Source organism: Medicago truncatula, chromosome 7 (genome assembly GCF_003473485.1).
Source record: "Medicago truncatula cultivar Jemalong A17 chromosome 7, MtrunA17r5.0-ANR, whole genome shotgun sequence".
Classification (NCBI taxonomy): Eukaryota; Viridiplantae; Streptophyta; class Magnoliopsida; order Fabales; family Fabaceae; genus Medicago; species Medicago truncatula.
The window spans coordinates 55390286-55413498 of NC_053048.1; the positions used below are offsets into that span (position 1 = coordinate 55390286).

Consider the following 23213-nt stretch of genomic DNA (forward strand, 5'->3'; position numbering starts at 1 on the left):
TCTTTTTTCCCGGTTTAATCATGGGACTCATTAAAGATACCGGCATGCGCCTACCAACCAGTGTCCATGAGAAGATCCGGAACCCGATCAATGATGCTTTCATCACCCGATACATTATGGGTGAAACAAAGAAGGATAAAAGCAAACAAGCATCATCTTCTGGGGCACCTCCACCACGACCTCAACCATCATCTGAACCACAACCCCACTTTCCACCACATCTAGACCCACACACTGCTGCTTTTGACTTTTCAAGCTTCGCTCAATGGCAATACCAGTGCCATACCCATACATGGAACATGCTGGACGCAACCAACCGTGCTAATACATATCTTCAGCAGTCTCAGTATGTGATGCAGCAGCAGGCTGGGTACCCACCGGAGGTGATGTCACAATTCATGACACCAGAGGCCTATCAGGCTCATGTTTCTTGGCCTGAGGGCAGGCCAGATCCTTACGGAGGGGGTGGATCATCGTTCGGGACGCTTTCTGACGATATATTGATGGGAGATTCTGACAGAGACGATCCAGACAGAGTCCCAAGTGCAACTGGTGGTTCAGATGATCATGACATGCAGGGTTGAAAGAGGAAAAGAATGACTTTGAAAGCTCACCGTTTATTGAGTGACATTTTTATAAAGCTTTCAGTCTATTCTTTCTTTCTCTTTCATTTCTTCTGACAATATTTGCTTCTGTTCATATTTTAAATTTAGCACAATGACTCACTTTGTTTAGTTAGCATTTTGTTTAATTATTTTGGTATTTTCGTATTCATATTCGTATTGTTCAAAGTTGTATTGTGTTGTTTTATATTAGCACTTTTGGTTTATATCAAGTACTTTGTTTTGAAAATTGTGGAAGTTTCTTTAGTTTATCACTCTTGCTTATTGAAAAGAAAATGCTCAAAGCTTCAAATTTCAAAGCGCTTGAAAGAGCCAAAACTTGAGCAAAATTCTCAGATGATTGATAATAACAGATGGTTTGTGATAAAGCGCAAAGCCAAGGTACAAGTTTCCAGTTTTTCTAGGTTTTTACTTGAATAGGAAACGAGTACTTTGCACAAATTTCAATTCATTTAGTTCTCCTCGATAATGTGTTTGTTTGTGAACCACTTAGTACTAGCTAAAAAGTGAGGAAACCTCAAATATTTGTACTATATGCAAGGAGACCGGCATTCATTGTTTTAACTCGGTCATTTTATGTTAAATCTAATATTTGTTTTAAATTGTGTAAAGACATGGAAAGGATCAAGGCATATTTTGTTTAATGAGAGAAACATACTTGACCACAAATAGCCTACCTTGTGAGAAGAGCGAGTATTTGTTAACCCACTTGAGCCAAATGAAGCAAGGTCCTCAATTATGAACTGTCAATTCATAAGCACAATGCTTGATGAATTCGCCCTATATTTTTCAAAATCCAGTTCATTTTTGTTGCACTATCGGACCTTGATATGTTTTAATTGTTGAACCCTAAACCTTCATTGTTATTTGTCCCTTTTTGCCATAGATTAAGGGAACATTCAAATAGGGTATGTTTTCATTCAAGTTGGGGAGAAAAGGTAGATGTTCATCATTTGTCAAGTGAATTGGTGTAATCAGAAATTTTGATCAAGACAACATTGTTTGTATATGAAAAAAGAAAGAAAAAGAAAAATGTGTACATGATAAAAACAAGAAAAGAAGAAAAAGAAAAAGAAAGAAAAATCCAAAAATAGAATAAGTTGTCAAGATCAAGGAGTATCATGTTTTAACACCAAGGGTTTGTTAGGGAATTCTAGTAAATTTGTCTTTTGAATGTGAATAGAAGGAATGTTCCCTTATGCTTGACCATTTGAATTCAATTGACCCACAAATGTCCTTTCTTTTGTAGCCAAGCCAAATTACAACCCTAAAAGACCTTTTGATCCATGTTTTTATGCTTTTTGAAATGATAATTGGATGGACATATAACTTGATTTGGATGTTAACTTGATTGCCGGATGTGTGTTCATAACCCTCACTCATTTGATTTCAATTGCATATCTACTTACAAAGAAGTGTGTTAGGTGTGGTTCGTGAATAAATGTTTTATTGACTTGAACTATTTGACATGAACTTTGTGCATAGAACTCATTTCATATTTGTGGTAGAATTCCAGATTAGTTGGAAACTCAGACTTGCCCGCGCATTCTCTTTGAATCATTCATCTAAAAATGTTTTCAAACCTTTTGTACTTGTGTCTTGTCATATTAACTTGTTTGATTTTCAAGATTTTGTTTGAGGACAAACAAAGAGTTAAGTTGGGGAGAGTTTGATAAGTGCTAGAAAGTTGTAATTTAAGTGATATATTTTAGGCACTTTTGTTACTTGTTTTGCAAGTTATTAAGGGAAAAGCCGAGAAATAAGTGATTATTGCCCTTTTACGCTTTATCTATCTTACTTCACCCATTTGTGCAGGATTCGAACTCAAGACATCAAGCAAAGAGAAGAAAATCGAGAAAAGTACAAAAAGGCAGAAAAAGGAGATCACTCGCCTCCAACTCGCCATGGCAAGCAGCAAAGGCGAGCAATTCCAGAATGCAACAAAGATCACACGCCACCAACTCGCAATGGCGAGTAGAAGGCGAGCTTACTCGCCGTGGCGAAGGACTCGCGAGGCGAGTAAGGGCGGTTTAGCCTCTAAATGCTGACGTGGCACAAACCCAATGGGGAAGAAACTTCAACTCGCCATGGCGAATGAAGCAGCTCGCGAGGCGAGTGAAGGCAGACTCAGAATTCTATAAATAGCCCACTCAACCATTTCAGTTTTTAGATAGTTTTTTATATAGTTTTTTACTTAGTTTTTCTCTGAGTTTTTCACTTGGAATATTTCTAGAGAGAGAGATAGGGCTTGTTCTTCATAGGGTGAGAGTGATAGAGAGTGGATTCTTCATTCTTTGTTGAGAAATCACAAGTTGTAAATGAATCTTTCTCCTTCAATTCATTCTTGCAAGGCTTCCATGACAATGAGTAGCTAAATCTCCTTTGTTGGGATTAGAGGTACTTGATCTTAGCTTAACATGTAATCTTTTGATCTATAAATATATGGTTCTAGCATTTGATTTGATATTGATGTTATTCTTGCACTTTAATCTTTATCTTTGATTTAATTGTGATTGAGAAATACTTTTGAATCTAGGTTTAGAATAATCATCTATCAAAACATAGGTTCTAGACATGGAATCGATGTTTTGATAATCACTTTGTGTATCCAAACCTAAAGCTTTCTTAGCATTCAATAGATCGAGAAATCATCGATTGGACGATAAGATCGACTCTTGAATCATTCAATAGTTTGAGACATCGACGATTGAATGATACAATTGATTTCACAATATTGTTTGGACACGAATAGTGTTGTCGAGGGATACGTGATAATATCAAAGAAAAGCTAGAATCCATGTATGATCATTAGGTTACGTGCGACGCTTGATCAAGGAACTCTAATCCTAACAAGTTTCACGCCCTATTAATCTCAATTTTATCGTTTGCAAATGAGTTACTAAAACAAACAACCAATTATCTTTTCAACTTGGAATGGTATTTGGTGTCGAACGGTCCGCGATATCGCACTAGTCCCTGAGGAGACGATATAAATACTTACAATTGTTTGATGAAAAAATACTACATCAACCAAGTACACTTATCATCAACAAACATCATTCACAAACTTCAACAATTATCATTCACATGCAACAAATCAACTCATGTTAATTATGCAATGCGCCTAACTCCGACACCTACATGCATGTGGTACCAAGCACAACAACGTCTAGGCCATTACCCCATGATGCCAACCGCACATCATATATATGTAAGAGTACACCTCCTCTTACGCACAACTATGTAAAAGTGCATATCCTTTTACATTTCTCATATGACTCGATATGACAATGATACATGGACATAAGCAAAGACCCAATAATGCAAACTACTCAACATACAACAACACAATGTAAAAGTACACCTCCAATTACATTGCTCAACTTCAACAACAACTGCATTATCAAGCATTTACATCCACACAATCAACATGTCATTATTCAATTAAGAGTCATCACCAAAGATCATAATTCATCAACATGTATTCATTAATCAACTTCAACTACATCATATAGTTTCACCACTCCAAATATTTCTCATATTCCAAGTAAGAGAACATACAACATCTTATGATAATTATCATATCAACATATAACAATTCATTCACACATCTTCATTTAGTCATATAAGCCTAGTCACGAAAGATCATAAGATAATTGGCTTAAAAGAATCATTTTCGATAAAATCCATATCAAGTGGCAACGACCAACATTGATAATTCCCAAAACAAGGTAACAATATAAAGTTTGAAAACTCTCAAAACAATCTTAATCAATCATGTAGTCATGAGCTTAAGCCACTTACAAACTATTAAACATTAGTTCAAAGAATAGCTCAAGTTCGTATGAGAAAACCCAAGTTCACATTTTCCACATTCCCACCAAAAATTCAAGTTTAACATGATTAAGATATTTGACCAACTTTACAAGTCTCCCCTAAGTTTATATGAACTATAAGTTAAACTTGTAATCTCAATTAGTTCGCAAAAGTTCGTTTCGACAAAAATCCGAATTTCCCAAAAATATACAAGTTTCAACCCAAAACGGAAAATCCCAAGTTTGAGTGAGCTAAACATGTTCCAGTAGGTTTAGGGGTTAAAACAGTGGTGATGGGATAAAACCGCAAGTGCACGGTCTTACCGAAGTAGTAATAAAAGTATCGTTCCGACATGGAGTTATGAATTCAGTTAACTTTTAACAATGATTAGATTGAAAGTTTAGAAGGTAGAAAGTTGTATTTTTGTTTAAAAGAAAATAACAATAAAAATAAAAGAGGTGTCTAGGGATTATTGGTTCATCTAATTGACAAGTCCTTCACAAATCAAACTATTAAACTTATAACCTTATGTTAGACCTAGTTTCTAAAGACGAGTTTCTCTTAAGCCTATCACATCTCCTATCGGTCTCAGTGAGTGTGTTCCTCTGGCAACCACGCCTATTTTCATGGTTGATCACTATTAGAATCCTTGAAGTTCGAAACTCTATATGTCTCAAGGTTCACTAGACTATTTTCATGTTTCGCAATCCTTGTCTAAATTTATTTGATCGAATATCAAAACTCCACTTTCGTTTTATGAATTAATATTTGGGATAATGGATTAACGATTATCAAACCCTCCACTTTCGTTTCCACAATTTGATAATATTTAATCCATGTTAAAACAGTGAATTTAGAAGAGAAAATAGGGTTACATAAGATTAAGGTTTAAAGTTTGGTTTGATTTAGGATTATGTCATTTAGACTTATCCAACAATCCCAAGACAAGAGAAGTCTACTCACTAACGTTCATTGTAGACATAGAAGAGAAGAAGAAGAAGAAGAAGAAGAAGAAGAAGAAGAAGAATAACATAAAATAAAGGTGAACTTTTATTCAAATAAACAATTGTCACTTATTATTTCAAAGAACAAAAGATGAATATTTGTGATGGCTAGCTACTCTATTTATAGTTTACATTCGACTTAGAATATAAGCAATTACATCACTAAAATGTTCCACAAGAAAACTAAAATAGAGTAGCTTAAAATCTAAGCAAAAGCTGCAAAAGGGTATAATGGAGCGTGCCACTTTTATATTATTAATTGTACAAGATCTTCAAATCCTTTGCATAGAATATTTTTGTATGAGATATTCATATTTTTGTCCTCAATCCTTGCACCAGATATTTTTGTATAAGATCTTTTATATTTTTGGCACGAATCAGCTCCAATTATCCTTTCTTTTGCTCCAAGACTCAATCTTTAGAATATTTGTTCCTGAAATATAATAACTTGCAATTGTAGTAAAAGATTTCTAAAAAGGAAATAAATTTAAATCTAATTAAAACGAAACTAAATATTAAGCTAAAACATATAATTATTGACTCATCAAGTGGTTAAACAAGTTGAAAGAATCATTTTACAAAGTTTGGATTGGCCCCATAAAGCTCGGAACGAAAAATCAAAGTGGCTGAAACTGGGCAGGTTCGCTTAAGCGAACAAGTTCCAGTAGCTACCAGTAATGTACGCTTACTGGTTCGCTTAGGCGACCACCTGGTTCACTTGAGCGAACAAGTTTCAGTAGCTATCAATAATGTACGCTTACTGGTCGCTTACCGGTTCGCTTAAGTGACTGGTTTCCAGAACTTGCTATGATGGTTCACTTACGCGTTCGCTTAGCATTCACTTAAGCGAACAATCATAATTCTGCAGAAAAAATATTACGGGTTTCAACCCCTTTTCATCCAAAATCCCCAATTTTGATCTCCCAATGTCCAAATGTATTTCCAGAGTTTGTTTACAGGTCAATACAACTAACAAGGTTCACAAGAACAGAACAAACATGAAAACAAATGACATTTGAACATAATTCACCAATTCAACCCATTTTACAAAACCAACAACAACAACTCAATTCTCATCATCAAATCATGATTTATGAACACCCAAGCCATGAATCATCAACAACAATATCACTTAGCAACAACAACATCAATTGAACATGAATCTCATCATAATTCAACAACAACATAACACAATTCAACATTTAGAGCATAATTCAACATATAACACTTTCACATACTTTGAACATGCAATTTCACCAACAACAATTCAATTATCACCAATTTCATGCATTCAAACATATCATCATAATTAGAGCACAAATTTTAACAACTATGAACAATTAATCACTTACTCAATTAAGCATTTAATCATACAACGAATGAAAAATTACACTAAATGATTATGATTGAATTCTAACCCCCTTACCTTAATTAGCACAATTCCTAGCCCAAGCTTCACTTTAACTCCTAGGATCTCTACCACTTCTTGAATCTTCAAGCTTATTCTCCTCTAACCCTTTTTCCTCTTCTCTTGCACTTTCTCTCTCTACCTCTCTCAAAATATCTTATGTAATGAAAAGTGAATGATATTTTCTCTTAAGACAAAGCTTATATAGGCTATTCCCATAATGGGCTTAACCTTAATTCCTCGGTGGACTTAACCCACTCGAACACAATTCTAAAATGTTTCTACACTCTTAACGGTAAAATACCAACAACGATCACTTAACGGTAAAATACTAATAACCACACTAGTAACTTAGTAAAAATAATGGTTCTCGCTAAACACTAAAAATAATTCTCACCAAAATTACTAATTTTACCCTTCTAGCACGAAAACCCATAAAAATGCACCTAATGATAATTAATCACACACAAGCACAAATAAACACATAATAAAACGATTAAAAATAAATCTAGCGAAAACCGGGCTGTTACGACTCTCGTCGAAGACAACCCGACGAAGTCGCTCATAGTTTTACTAGGACAGCTCTGTGTCTTGCTAGTTTCCATATTCATACTGAAATTCTATTTTTTTTTATCTCTACTATTGTTTTAAATAAAATGCAATAAGTTTCTTTTGTCAAAAACATATTTAACATCATTAAAAATATATAACCTAATTTATTGACGTCTATTATATTTGATAAAGATCTGTACATCTTGTACAAAAAATAAAATAAAATTGTGCATCGCGGGTGGCGATCTAGTCAAATTAGGACAAAAAAAGATAGAAAAACCCTTGTAAAATTGAGGAAACTATTTCCCAAAAAATTTCGGTACGCCATCCTGCTCTCTTTGTACGCCGCCGTCCTCTCTCTATGTCTCTCTCCCTCTCCCTCTCTCCCTCCCTCCCTCTCTCTCCCTCCCTCCCCCTCTCTCTCCCACTCTCACTCTCACTCTCAGACTCAGAAGCTGACTGTCATACTTGGAAGACCCTCAAATTTGAGAAAATCTTCAGGGACCCAGAATCCATATATACTTTGTCTTATTCTGGGAATTATCCCTATCATAGTATGTGATAGAACAATTCTTTTGTCTTCTTCTGTCTACGTGTGCAAACATACAAAGGACCTCAATAACAAAAGGAATGCAACAGATAATTCTACTTCAACAAAGGAAATTCAAAGGACTATTCAACGGAATTATCCATATCAGGCAAAGGGCCAACGTTCTTGATTGAAGCTTCTCAACGACTCTATTTACACTGGCACTCTTCTCCAATGCATCTCAAATGACTGCATATATAAGGAGCTGAAGACATTAAGAAGAAGAATAACAAGACTCGATTTACGTTGGCACTCCTCTCTCTCTCTCCCTCTCCCTATCTTTCCATCTCTCTCTCCCTCCCTCCCTCTCTCTCTCTCCCTCCCTCCCTCCCCCCTCCCCTCTCTCTCAAACAAGATTACTACTAATTTCACTGTTAAGTTATATATTGTTAATATGATAAGAAGTGAAAAAAATAAACTCATACCACTGAATCAATGCTCGTAATTAATCACCATTTTGTAGAAAAAATGTATAGCGATGGAAATGTGAATATTTGGTGAATTACTATTAACCACTAACAAAAACACGCAATATGACACTAACAGATACACGTTTGAACATCGGACACACCTTTGATTAGAAGTGTCGGTGCTACAAAGGTAAATTAATAACAAGTTTAGGCCTCTGATATATAATCAATATCAGATTCTATTTAGCATTTTCTTCCTGTTAGGTGAATAGAACTTTAGGTGGATTAAACTAAAGGCTAAAATATGGTTTTAGTCCCTGTAAAAAAAAATTGTTTTTGGTCCCTGCAAAATTTTTATATTTTGCAGGGACCAAAAACTACAAAATTGGTTCAGTTATAATGTGCCACGTATGCAAATCATCACAAAAGTGGGGTCAGAGACTATTTTAAAAAACAAAAAATTTTGCAGGGATCAAAAACAATTTTTTTTTACAAGAACTAAAACCAAAACGAGACATATTTGCAGGGACTAAAACCATATTTTAGCCAAAACTAAAATATAAGGGCACAGTGTCTTTGCTTTAGCTTTAGCCTTTACCATTTTCATCTTGTTAATAATAAGAATCAAATTTTATTAAGATTGTCTCTACTCTCCCATAATTATGTGTTGGATCAAGAGATTTGAACAACTTTCAGCTTCTTTACCTTTTGGGCTTGTTGCAAATGAAGAACAATTTTCTAAATCCCAATTATTATTATACCTATGAAATACTACAAAGGTGATACTTTTATGGCTTAATTGCACTTTTCCCCCTATAGTTTGTCAATTGTGCGATTTTGCACCCCATAGTTTTAAACGAGCGATTTTACCCCCTATAGTTTCCCCCTTTCTGATTTTATGGTCCCCATGACATTTAGTGCTGATGTGTCTGTTTTTTATCAATTAATGTGTGCCACGTGTGTAATTCCATTTTTTAAAAAATAAAAAAAATGGTATCTTGATGCAAAATACCATGGGACCATTTTGATTTTCTTCTCTCAAAATCTGAAAAATACCATTTTTTTCATGGGAACCATAAAATCAGAAAGGGGGAAAACTATAGGGGGCAAAATCGCTCGTTTTAAACTATGTGGTGCAAAATCGCACAATTGGTAAACTATAGGGGAAAAAGTGCAATTATGCCTACTTTTATAGTTTTATTGACGTTGAAAATGAGAAAATGGTTTTCTCAAAAAACAAAAAAAATGAGAAAATGGTTCAATATGTACATAAGATGAAAAACCGCCTAGAATTTTAACCACATGGATTGACAATAGGGTAATGATGGATAGTACGGGATGATAACTACGAAAAGCTACGAATTCTGTTTATTGCTTACACTTTGAATGCCGTACCACCATGTATTCCGTAAAGTAAATATTTTTAGTATTAATTCAAGTGATGATTGTCAAGCTTTAATTGCTACTACCCCATGATTTGTGTTCCAGCATACTAAATCTGTTTTTTATTCCTTTAAAATTAGACATGTGTGCATTCGTCAGTTTTCGTACGTGAAATTAACCGTACCATATAACATTTGCAAAATAAAAAAAAAAAAAACTATCACTTTCCTTTGTATTTTATTCAAACTGAGCATATTGAACGGTTTGTCCCCTTAGATCAGTGTGTATAAGCCCTTCGCCCTTTCAAGTTTCAACGGCGTTCGTTCATTCTTTTCACAAATCTTGTTGGAACGATTTTCCTTCGTTTGCTGTCAAACTAAATTAGTGTTTCCAACTTCTTCAAGGTATTATTTCTTTCTTTCACTTTGATTTTTACCAATCATTCTTCTTTATTTATCAATAATCAACATCATTTTGTAATGTTTTTCCATTATATTGTTAATTCGATTGTAATTGTTTTTCCAAATTTCCTTTTAATTATTTGTATCGGTTTATTCCGTAATTGGTTTCTTAATTCCCAAATTTCTTTAATCAAAGTTGTAATTTTTAATATCAAATTCATAGTTTCATACTTCAGATTGAAAGAAAGCAACTCTTTGTCTTCTCGTGTTTGATTCTTAGTTCCTCTTTCGTCGTACTTTAGATATTCAATGTTTGATTTCTTATTGATGTATGATATCTATCAAATTTTAATCACTTTTTTATGTGATTGAATTTAACTTAATTTGTTTATTTTTCTTTTTACAACTTATTGTAGTCATGAAAAGTAAAAAGATTTCAATTGCCGGTGCAAGAACAAAAGTTGATGAGGTAGAGAGTCATGATGAACTTTGCCCTTATTTTGATAATCTTCCATATCACCTCACTGCCCACATTCTCCTTCAACTTCCCATTAAGTCTCTTCTTATTTGTAAATCTGTGTGCAAAATTTGGAAAACACTGATTTCAGAATCACAATTTGCTAAATCGCACTTTGAGCGATCACCACTTAGTCTCATGATTCGGACCCTGACTATAGAGGAGTGTCAAGAACCATGTACCTTCTTGAGTGTGATCCTGAAAAGTTTGAGATTGGAAGCAACAACCATGTGAAGCTTACACCTATATTCAAGCTTCCTCTCAGATCATTTAGGGATAAAAGAGACGATATCAATAATGAATCCAAGCACCCTTTTCGTGCTGCAAGATTAGTTTCGGGAAAAAATGATGAGAACAGTGATAGGGGTAGACAAAGTCTTTATATTGCTTGCAACAGAGATTTTGATAAGTTTGATATTGTGAATTCTTGCAATGGTTTACTTTGTTTGTCTGATCCATCTTTGGGAAACCCGTTAGTGATCTGCAACCCAGTCACAGGGGAGTTCATAAGACTTCCTGAATCTACTGCGTATCGAACTCGGGTAAGAATGCAAGGACAAGCTGGTTTTGGTTTCCAACCTAAAACTAATGAATATAAGGTGATAAACATGTGGGTGAGACATGTTAAACGTGCCAATGCGTGGGAGTTTGAGCGTGTGATCCTTGAGATAAACACACTTGGAACACCATCCTGGAGGAATGTTGAAGTGGATCCTCACATTTCTTTTTCGAGTCTCGAGTATCCCACTTGTGTGAATGGTGCACTTCATTGGATAAGATTTGAGGGTCAGCAAAGGTCAATATTGTTTTTCTGTTTTGAAAGTGAGAGGGTGCAGTCATTTCCTTCTCCTCCACATGTGTTTGGAAATCATAATAATGGAATTCTTGGTAACAGGCATATTAGCATGGGAGAATTAAAGGGATTTCTTTACATTTGTGACTCGACCTTTGCATCTGATGTTTCAATGTGGGTTATGAATGAATATGGTATTGAAGAATCATAGACTAAGGTTTACAACATCAATACTGCGTTCAATCCTTCGAGCAGTTTTGCTTCTTGGCATTCAGCTTTATGGCCGATAAAACACTTTGAAGAAGGTGCTGCCATATTGTTATATCATTCCTACGACCGTTTAATCTATTATGAACCTGAGAAATATAGATGCAAAGCTTTTCATATTCACGGGAGTCGTTCAGGTTCTTTTGAAGTAATCCCACATATTCCAAGTCTAATTTAATTTCATTGAAGGATGTCTTGAAAGGAGATAATATGGAGGTGTTGAATGTCCACTCAAGGTAAGAATGTAGCTTCCATAATACTTTATTTTTATTGGCAATTGAATCTGATGGTTGATGTTCTCATACAAGTCATAGTAATCAATTTTAATCATAAGACAATTTTTTTTTTTTTTTATAATTTTAGTTATTTTCCTTATCTAATATCTACCACCTTTAATTACATCTCTGCTCTGATAGTTAATGGAAAAAAAATCAGGTGGGCACAATCCTTCGTTACCAATTACATCTTATAAATTTCCTTTATACTTTCGTGTTGATGGAGGACGAGAAAATGAATGGGAAGTTGTTGTAATGTCAGTTATTTGGACCTTCTTAGTTGGTAATTAGTAAATAGTTTTCGAGACTATTCCATCCTCTGCAATTTGCAGTTTTAGCTAATATTACTTAACCATTATTCCTGAATATTGGTTTAATTTATATAGGTGTGCAAAGTTTAAATTGCAGGAAGAAAAGGAAGGTATATCTCTGTCTCAACAGATTGTTTGAGACTTAGAAACTACATGTTTTCCATTATGGTGAAGAATTTGGTGAAGAGCCCTCTTCCTAAGAAGAGTACGTCTGTTTTCGCTTTTGATTGGTTTTCTGACCCCTGCGTATTACAATTTTAGTTATGTTACTAAGACTATGTTATGTAATATTCGTGTTATTTATATAGGTGTGCAAATATTAAATTACATGAAGAAAATGAAGATCTCGAATGATGGTTTGACAAATACCTTCTTCCTCCGGTGGTGAGGCCTTTGGTGAAGAGTACAACTGATAAGAGGGAATTTCCATACACTGGGCAGGGTTATGTTAAATCACAAGTTATGATTTGGCTAGTTGTGATTTTTGAAAAAAATACTATTTTCGTTCTAGGATGCAAATGATGTCTTTTTAAACTTTAATCTAGATGTTCGTTAATCGTTATCTATGCTACAAGACTGGTATGTTATCTTGTTGGCTGGGTTTAGAAAAAGATTGATTATTGCTCAGCTATTTCATTCTGTTTCTCGACCTCCTAGATGTGTTTTACTTCATCAATCCTGCTTTCCTTGATTCTTAATCTTTAACTGCTCCTTGAAAAGGGTTTCTGAATCCCTAAACGTTAATCATAATGAGTTATCAATTTGAGGAGCTTTGATGAATAGTTTAGATTTAAATTTTTAATGATTGAATTTCAATTTTGGTGGCATGATATTGAACCCTTTTACATCCTTTTGTCACGTTCACTTTAAGGTTATTCCCACCAAATCAATAAATAATTCAGATTGTTAGTTAGTATATAATTTCGCATTGTCCTATAACTACCTTAGTTTTATGGTTTGAACTATTTAGTTTAGTCCTTTAGTGGGAATGAAGGATAACTGCTGATACAAGACAGGAGCGGTCTATTTAGGAAAATGCATGTGAGATCAATTGAGTGTGTCATTCATAATTTTGTGGGTTTGACGATGTTGAATACAGCAGGTTTGGGTTTGGTGATGGAGCTGAAATAGGGGTGTTGGTGGAATAAAATGGAGGAATATAAGAGGGGTAAAATGGAGATGGGGCTTTAACCGTGGTGTTGGTGGGATAAGGATAAAATGGAGGAGTAGAGTTGGAATAAGCCATGGGAGGGTTTGAGACAAGAATGAAAGCACCAATTGATAGGAAATTAAAACCTATCAATAACAAAACTATAATAAACTAGAAGATTCATTATTCTAGTCTTTCCATGATCTTATATATGGAGACTAAAATAATGAATCTTCTAGTTTATTTTAAAAGAGAATTTTTTTTAAATATATTTTATTAGTTTGTTTAGTAGTACTGTTATTGTGTGGTTAATGTACTTATCTTACCATGTGCATGTATCAACCTATATAAACATTGTATTATCCTTTATAAAGAAAGGAATAAGATGAATCAAAATGTTATTTTATTTTAAAAATAAAATATTATTCTTCCTAACATCGGGCGTTACCCGATGTGAAAAGTGGTTTTCAACCGATGTGGAAATCCCTTTATGTAGTAGTGAGTACACGTATAGATTTATGCTTTAAAAACTAAAATATTATACGTTCCTATACGGTTCAAAATTTTGGTTTTTGTGTTAATATCTATGTTTCTTTGTGTTTTTTGATTGTCATAAAAATTGTCTAACAAAATGGTTTGATCTTAGTAAAAGAAGCTGAAATATGGTACTTATGATATTTCGGTTTGGGATGCATTTTATTTGGCAGTTTATGGGTTATTTTTTATTGGCATCGAAAACATATTACATTACGGCAAGTAATGTTTCACAATTACAATAAAGATAAAGAAAGGAGTTTTAGTTTTCAAATTTTTGAAAACCTCTAATCTAACATAAAACATGTTTACCTTTTACTCAAATTATCAATATAGACTAAACAACATTTCATTGATGTCCTCTATTTTTATAGAAATGTTTATGTAATGACATGGGATGGAAGGAAACACTGTGAATCGGCCTAATAAAACAAAAGTAAAAAGGATCATCAGATCCTTGTTGTACTGTAGTGTAGTGTAGGACCTAGAAGATGACGTTACGTCCAACAAAACAAAACAAATATATTTTCCCTTGTAATTGCCGCAAATCACAAGGGGTATTACCGACATAGATTATCCACAAACAAAGAATGAGACAACCAACCTCAAATTCAATGGCATAAAAAGTAAATCCAACCACTCCACATGTTTTGTTTTTGGAGTTCATCACCAATTTATTCCATCTCCCAACAAAGAATCTTCAACTTCAACCCAATCCATCATTTCATTTTCATTTATTTCTTCAATTCTTCTTTCTTTGCACTTCCACCTACTACTCTACTACTAGCCATGTGCCAAGTCACAACCAGTTTCCCTATTTTACCTAATACTATACTCTGTCTCTGATCCATACATACACAAACTCACTAGTTCCTTAATTGGAATTAGAGTCAGCATAACACAACTAATTGGTCACTTTCTTCATCAACAAAATTCTCTGCCACCCCAGGTACTATAAACTTCAGCTAAAATTCTTTTGTCCTTTATCTTCTACTAGTACTAGTATTTTTTTTTTACCACACAGTTACTATTGCTTTGTATTTTAAATCTTACGGTATTTGCATAAATTTTACCAAGTTTTTCTAGTAAGATTTATAAGAGGATGAATTAGTGTATGTTTTGATTGACTTTGACAAAATTACAATAATCCGTGATTTTGTAAAATTCTAAAGTGTAAATTTTATGAAAATTGACCATGATTTTACCACTCTTATTGGTAATACATATATGCACTAATTAGTAGTAATAGAGAGGATTTTTGTTTCTTCCATTTTCTACCACTATCAAACATTAGAGTAGTTGACCCTTTTTTTTCTATTTTCTTCTTCAAACATTTTATTTGGTCCTTGGTTTCCTACTCGTCATTATCTTTCTAGATGTCTCTAATCCAATTTGATTGGTTGATTATTATCACCCCAAAAAACTATTTCTAAAATAATCTTTATTGGTGACTACTTTCTGTTATCTTCTGTTCAGTGCTTTTTGATTTCTTTGACTTTTTTGTTTCTTTTGAACTACTTTTATATTCCATGTGTCTTTTTTTATCTTTATTGTGGAAATTTCTCTTTTGTTTATAAATTTTATTTTATTTCACATATGAATTTAATTTGGTTTTTTTAAAGAATTTTTCATGTTGGAGAGTGTTTGATTCTTGTCTGTAGAAAAGTGAGTTGACTTATGTAGCAATTGCTACAACAAGGAGAATAAAATGAAAAGAAAAGAAAAAACAAAATTTATTAGACAAAGAATTTCTTTTGTAAATGATCTTTGCTAAGCCTAAATTGGTTATTAATGTTCCTTCACTTTTTCTCAAAACTAGTATTACTACAATTTGGAAAATTTCTCTTTCTTTTAGTGTTCGGTGTTCCTATCTCAAAGGTTCGATGTAACATGTGCATTTACCTTTGTTTATGGGACCTAGCTAGCTATTCAAAGATAATGAACGTGTTAAATAAATATACACGCACGCTCACATGCAAAACAAAGAAAACCATAGAAATAAATCAATGACCATGTATGTTTGCATTTATTTATCCCACTTTTTCTACCACGGTAGAATACAATGTACTTATAATATTGTCTGTCTTTTCAGTGTGTGTGTGTCCTCACTGTCAAAAATTGACTATTCTCCAATCATCTTGTATTAAAATTTGGATTTTCTAACACTAACACTAACACTATTCTTTCACATAGATTTGCTAAAGAAAACTCTGTTGAAGGGGTGTGAGTGAGGATGTTAGAGAGAGTGAAAGAGTTTAACATGGACAAAGTTATTGAAGAATTCGAGTTGATGACTAAAGATGCAGAAAGGGTTCAGAGGGAAACACTCAAAAGAATTTTGGAAGTTAATGCATCAGCTGAATATTTGCAGAATTTTGGTCTTGATGGAAGAACTGATCTTGAGAGTTTCAAGTCTTGTATTCCACTAGCTACTCACAAAGACTTGGAACCTTTTATCAATAGAATTCTTGATGGTGATGATTCTCCTATTCTCACTGGAAAACCTATTACCACTATGTCTTTAAGGTGTTGTTTTGATCTACTTTTCTTGTTTTTTCCTCTTCATCTATTTAGTCCTTGAACTCATAAATTTCCGCTTTTTTTTTTTTTTAACCGTATTCTTGCAGTTCTGGCACTACGCAAGGGAAGCCAAAATATATACCATGGAATGATGAATTGTTTGAAACTACGATGCAGATATATCGGACCTCTTTTGCCTATAGGAACAGGTCTTCATCTTCACTTCTTTTTCTTCTTTATTTCTGATATTTGTTGGTTGAATAGCTATTTTGTTTTGAGACAAAATTTATGTGCAGCTCCCTTGTATACCATTTTTATTGGTCTTTAGTCACAATTTGACACGATTATGTGAAAAACATAACAAATATTGTTTCGCAATTTCGTGATCAAATTCCTTCATACTAGTACCAAATAGCATGACTGATCAAACATTTAATCAACTGTCAAATGTTATAATTGGTTAACACAATAAATAGTAGCTATAGAATAGCACCTATGTTTTTTTTTTTTTTTTTTTTTCCAATTACTTATTCTCATTTATTTTCTACCATGCCTTTTTTCTAATTGGAGTTGGATTTGTGACACAATTCCTTTCTGCAGAGAGTTTCCTATAAAAAATGGGAAGGCTTTAAACTTCATATACGGTAGCAAACAGTTCAAAACAAAAGGGGGTCTCATAGCTACAACTGCTACAAGCAACGTGTTTCGCAATCCATCTTACAAACATGCAATGAAGGCACTTAAATCGCAATGTTGCAGTCCAGATGAAGTGATATTTGGTGGTGATTTTTTCCAATCATTATATTGTCATCTATTATGCGGACTAATTTTCCGCGAGGAGGTTCAATTGGTATGTTCAACATTTGCACATAGCATTGTTCATGCCTTCAGATCCTTTGAACAAGTTTGGGAAGAGCTTTGTAATGATATAAGAGAAGGTGTTCTTAGTAGCAGAGTCACGGTTCCCTCCATTCGAACTGCTATGTCTAAATTGCTCAAACCAAATCCAGAATTAGCGAACATAATCCACAAAAGATGTATAGGATTAAGCAACTGGTATGGTTTGATACCGGAGCTTTTTCCGAATGCAAAGTACATTTATGGCATTATGACAGGTTCTATGGAACCATATTTGGTAAAACTGAGGCACTATGCAGGGGTGCTACCTTTGTGTACTGCTGACTATGGAGCTTCTGAAGGGTGGATTGCTGCAAATGTTAACCCAAAAATTCCACCTGAATTGGCAACTTACGCCGTGCTTCCTCAAATTGGTTACTTTGAGTTCATTCCTCTCACACAGCTTGAGAATGAAAATACTTTCCTTTGTGTTAATCCTCAGCCAGTGGGACTCACTGAGGTTAAAGTTGGTGAAGAGTATGAAATTGTTATGACCACTCCAACAGGTAAGTACTCAATTATTGTCCGGTTAATTTACTTTTGTTTGGTACATTCACATTAACTGATGAATGAATCAGTACTATGTACTACCAAGGACCACAACTACTTTTTTCTTCATTCATACTGCGAATGTGATGCTGGCAGGCACATTGTGTAGTACTATAAAGAAAGCCATAATAATAAGGCCACCAACACACTCTTTAACACAAGTTTCAACACGTTCTTTTTTATTGATTGAAATTCATAAGGGTTATACCAAATATATATGTGACTCACATGATTTGGTGTGATCTATATGTGACCGGTAAAAGAGAGTATGTTGAAACATGTGTGCTAAAGAGTGTGTTGCTAGTTTTATTTCCAGTTTAGAAGGAAGAGAAATGTTGCTTGCAATGCGGCACATAGTATAAAACTTCTGGCATACTTATTCAGTTCTATTTTTAAGAGTTTTTAAAGTAGTTACGGATATATGAAGGCAACAAATATTTTGACATCAATATATGTGCGATATGTAGATTTTTTATTTGCAGATGCTGTTAACAATTAACATTACTGTTATATTCATATCTAAAAAATTTAGATATATATTTCTCTTTCATTCTTGATGGGCCTGAAGTCGCGCAGTTAGGAGGGATTTGATCGAATGGTCCAGATTTAATGCAGTCTAAATAATAAGAATAAACCTGCTTTAAATCTGGACCATCTTGACTGCATGAAATCCAAATCTGTAATAATGTATGGATTTCCCTTTCAATTGCGGTTTTAACAAAAAGAAAATATTTTAAATGCTTCTGGGAAATGACGACTCGTGCTTACTTTGTGGATGTATTTTATGCTTGGTGGTTTGACCATCTTTGGGACCAAATTAGACAAGTTTATTCATACTGATTGAATGCTTTTGAAAGTTGTATCATACCTAATCAGATTAAAATATAGCAAGTGTCAATAGTATAATCTTGCAAGTTGCAGGCAGACTTGTCTTTAGTTATTTAATCGAGCTTTTCTAGGATTTAAAAAACGATTGTTTATTTAGTTGAAATTGGTTGTGCCTTGACCTTATCTGCTTCGTCATTTTCAACTTTGTTTCCATGATTCATGGCACTTTATAATGCAGTAATACTGTACTGTATGTATTCTGTATTGTTGATATAACCTATGCTAAGAACAAAATTATAATTTCATGAAATTTCAATTGTGTTTTTATATTATAAGTAATAAATATTCTTAGTATAAGATTTTAAAGATTTTCAGCAAAGTCTCATTGGTGAACTAATGAAGTATAATCCGTATTGAATGTGCACAATATAGATGAATTGACTATATGATCCAATTCAAATATTCATTAAGAAAAACCAGTGCTGAACATTAATCATTTCACCTTCATGACTAAATTTCAGGTTTATACAGGTATAGGCTAGGGGATGTGGTAAAAGTTATGGGATTCCATAACTCAACTCCAGAACTAAAGTTTATTCGTAGGAGTAGTCTTCTGCTAAACATAAACATTGACAAGAACACAGAGAAAGATTTACAGTTAGCCGTGGAAGCAGCGGCAAAATTATTAGTAGAAGAGAAATTGGAAGTTGTTGAGTTCACAAGCCATGTTGATTTATCCAAAGAGCCAGGGAACTATGTAATCTTCTGGGAAATCAACGGGGAAGCAAGTGAAGAAGTGCTTCATGAATGTTGCAACTGTTTGGACAAGTCTTTTGTCGATGCAGGCTACACTAGTTCTCGTAAAGTCAACGCTATTGGAGCCTTAGAACTTCGAGTTGTTAGGAAAGGAACATTTCAAAAGATTCTTGATCATTACCTTGGATTAGGAACAGCTGTTAGTCAGTATAAAACACCAAGATGTGTAGGTCCTACACACAACATTGTGTTGCAAATATTGAGTGAAAATGTTGTCAAGAGCTATCACAGTACTGCATTCAATTGAACAATAATAACAACTGACATTGGTAATAGTCTGTAATCTATAAAGTTGCCTTAGTTTTAGTAAAAAAAAAAGGGTATATTTACATATATGCAACTTTCTAACATTTTTTTCATCTTTTTATAAGTATGGTTCAATACCTGCCCAAGTATATTCGGCTTAGGATGGTTGATTTTTCAATACCTGCCTGATGTACAAGGTCTGAAGAATTAACAAAGACTATGTTGTTTACATACTAATCCTGCTTCAATGTTTACATACTGAAGCTTGAATATTGGGATATAGATCTTGTGTGTTGTTGAAATAAATAGTAAAAGGTTTACCGTGAAGTATAAGAGATCATTGTGGTCACTTTGTAAAAGGTTTTTGGCAGAATCTTGGAACAAAAAATGCCTTACTTGCTGAGTTATGGAGTTTTTTCTTTGGTTGTCAAATGGCTGGAGAAAAGGATCTTACTCATGTCATCGTAAAAATTGATTCAACTCATGTTGTTAATATGATCCACAATCGGTTTACTTCTATTCTCCATCGTTAGCCTCTTCTTTAGGGGTCCTTTTCTTATCCACCTCCTAGGTTAGACTATTCAGGTTAATCACATTCATCGGAAAGCAAACTCATGTGTCGATGCCCTTGCTATTAGAGGTCATGATGTCGATTTCTCGCTTGTTATGAAAAATGTTGTTCCTACTAGTATTAATATTCTTCTTGACATAATCCAAAAAAAAAAAAAATATTATAGTCATGCACTCTTTTTCTTTTTCCTTTCATATATAAAAAAAACCTCCAAGATTAGTTAATTGGGAGTAATTAACACATGAATTCTTTTATTTGTCAAAATTGGATGACATCTTTGGAATATTAATGGATGCATTATTCCTTCATATGCATTGAAAGTACAACTTTTTAACATTAACCTACAACATCAATGGTTGAAATTTTGATCAATTTGACCATTTCATTTTTTTTGTATTAAGCCAAGTCAAGAAAGCTCAATTTGACATTTTCAAAGGATGTATTGAAAAAATGCATTTTGTTATACTGAAAATTATATTTAATCCGATAATATTCAGGTTCAAGTTATTCAACAAGAGAACCACATCATCAGAGCTAATGACATCAAATTAATTAATTAGCTGAGACAAACCAATCCTCAACATCGGAAATGCTTAAATGCACGACAGGCTTTGTCGTGTGACTTGCACGACTTTGTATTCCATTTATTGCTATTTCATATATTTTTATTTATTTTAATTAAAATTTAATTATAAAAAAGGGAGTGAAGCCACGTATTGGTCGTGTGGTTTCGTGGGCAGGAAATTGTCGTGTCCTTTAGCATTGTTCCCTCAACATTTGCATTCACATTACGTTAAACGCAAGTTCCAACTCCATATAGAATAATTATCTTTCTGCATAATAGACATAACTATCATAAAATGATAAGTCACAAGTTCAAGCAAAGCACCAGCCCATGACTAAGTCTAAGTTAGACGGAACATATTCGGCCAATATCGTTGTTAATTCATCTACATGATTAATCATAATTTTCAATGTGATTTAAATTAATAATTATTTAATCAACTGAATTAATCGTATTTTTGCACATGATTAATAAGGTGTTGTAGGTGTACGAAAAAAATGGAAGTCCATAAAATATTATTGTTTTTGAAAAATGATTAATTTTCAAAACAGTTGCAATTGAATTTTTTTTTTTTAAGGATCACAATTGAGTTATGAACTCTTTCGAAATAATAAAAAAAAAATTAAATATTTATAATAATTCTTTTTTTATTTATAAAATTGATTCTGCTTTTATAAATCTTTCTTTTATAATTCATTTTTTTAAAAAAGTTATCTTTTTGTCTTAAGAAATAAAAGGAAAATTATATTATTCTCTTTTTTTTAACATAAAGAAATTATAAATGTTCTATATTAAAAAATCTTGCTTAAAAAAACACGATAATAAAGTGAAAATATGAATAAATTAATAATTAATTAATTATAATGAATATCCAAATTTGTTCCCAGAGAATATGGTGGTTGGTTATTTTTGTTCATTGTACACAATATTTTTATCGATGCATTTGTCATTGTCTTAGTAAAAAAATGACCCGATTATTTGTATAATGATAAGGATCCTCATCATAACATATTATGATGACTATCATTATACCTTAAGAAAAAATATTATTATGAGAATCTCGTATATTAAAGTTTTTCCAAATAAGCATCGACATTTAATTTTGTTACCAAGAAAGCTTTGATACCAAAATATGAAAAGTGGAGGTTTTGAAAAAAAAAATTAGCACTTAAATAGACCAATAGGGATGCATGTTACTCTGTGAGGCATAGTGCCTTCTCACCAATTGAAGAAAATCTAGCTCCGATGGGAACATCTCCTGAAGACGTTGGGAGAGGGAAGGATGCATTGGTTCATCCCATATGGGATTGTGGAAGCCCGTTGTATGACTCGCATGAGTTGGTCTCGATTGTTTATACAATCGAGAGGCAAATGATGTTGTGGCCGAGTTATGATGGGCTAAAACGGCCAATCATAACCCAGTTCATGGATACAGAGAAAGAAACTTCAATCCGACATGTTTCGAAATGTTCTTCTGTGGTAACAAGTTCTAGTGAAACTTTCACGACGAACATGTGGCTGAAGAAGTTGACTAGCCAAGGGATCAAGAAGAAGCACAGAAAAATGAAAGGTCGCTTTTTTAGATTGGTTTGCGGATGAAACATGTTTTAGTCACTTATGTGATTTTGATCTCTGTCTTTGAAATTGTTACTATCCAATAAAAGAAATCAATAAACTATACACACATTAATAATTGATCTCTGTCTTTGAGTCTATTTTTGTTGTGTTTAACATTTTTTCCCTCCTGTAGTTCTGATCCGTTCAGCATAAAAACTTCAAATGTAATGTGTTTTGCAATCAAACAACTTGAAAAAAACACGACCGACGGTAAATGAATAGTTCAAATTATTTGAATCTTTCATATTTCATTTGATGTGTTGCAAATTGTGCAATTAAAAAACAAGTTTGACAGACTAGTTTGCATAATTTTGTTTTGGGATAGAATTAACCAAATATATGCCTCTTACTATAGTTTTTAGTTTTTACAAACACCAAATAAAAAATTCACCAACGAAAAAAACAACTTACACATTTCAAATATTAAAAAATGAGCACAATAGATACTCGTTCATAACAAGACTATCTCATAAATTTTGAGGTTATTCCCAGTCGCTCACTTTACATCGGTCAAAATACACTTATCAAATTTTCAAATAAAATACACTATCGAAAGCTTGTTCCAGTAAAA

The 23213-nt window shown here is 33.4% G+C and overlaps 2 protein-coding genes and 1 pseudogene across 3 annotated transcripts; all 3 read left to right on the top strand.

Annotated features, from left to right (window-relative positions):
• Window positions 1–10022: 10022 nt before the first annotated feature.
• On the top strand, window positions 10023–13079 carry LOC11430588 (F-box protein At3g07870-like; annotated as a pseudogene).
• A 1541-nt stretch (window positions 13080–14620) lies between these two features.
• LOC11431770 (jasmonoyl--L-amino acid synthetase JAR4) lies at window positions 14621–20216 on the top strand. Of its 2 annotated transcripts, XM_039828260.1 has the most exons (6): window positions 14621–14982; window positions 16126–16189; window positions 16229–16559; window positions 16661–16762; window positions 17154–17956; window positions 19349–20216. In XM_039828260.1, the coding sequence occupies exons 3-6, from the start codon at window positions 16267–16269 to the stop codon at window positions 19888–19890; spliced, it is 1740 nt and encodes a 579-aa protein (XP_039684194.1). In that variant the 5' UTR covers window positions 14621–14982; window positions 16126–16189; window positions 16229–16266; the 3' UTR covers window positions 19891–20216. The 2 variants fall into 2 exon arrangements, with proteins under 2 accessions (XP_039684194.1, XP_003626551.2); XM_003626503.4 differs by lacking the exon at window positions 16126–16189 and having other exon boundaries at window positions 16227–16559.
• Window positions 20217–22270: 2054 nt separating this feature from the next.
• LOC11431771 (uncharacterized) lies at window positions 22271–22624 on the top strand. The gene has a single exon (XM_003626504.3). The coding sequence runs from the start codon at window positions 22271–22273 to the stop codon at window positions 22622–22624; it is 354 nt and encodes a 117-aa protein (XP_003626552.1).
• Window positions 22625–23213: the final 589 nt, after the last annotated feature.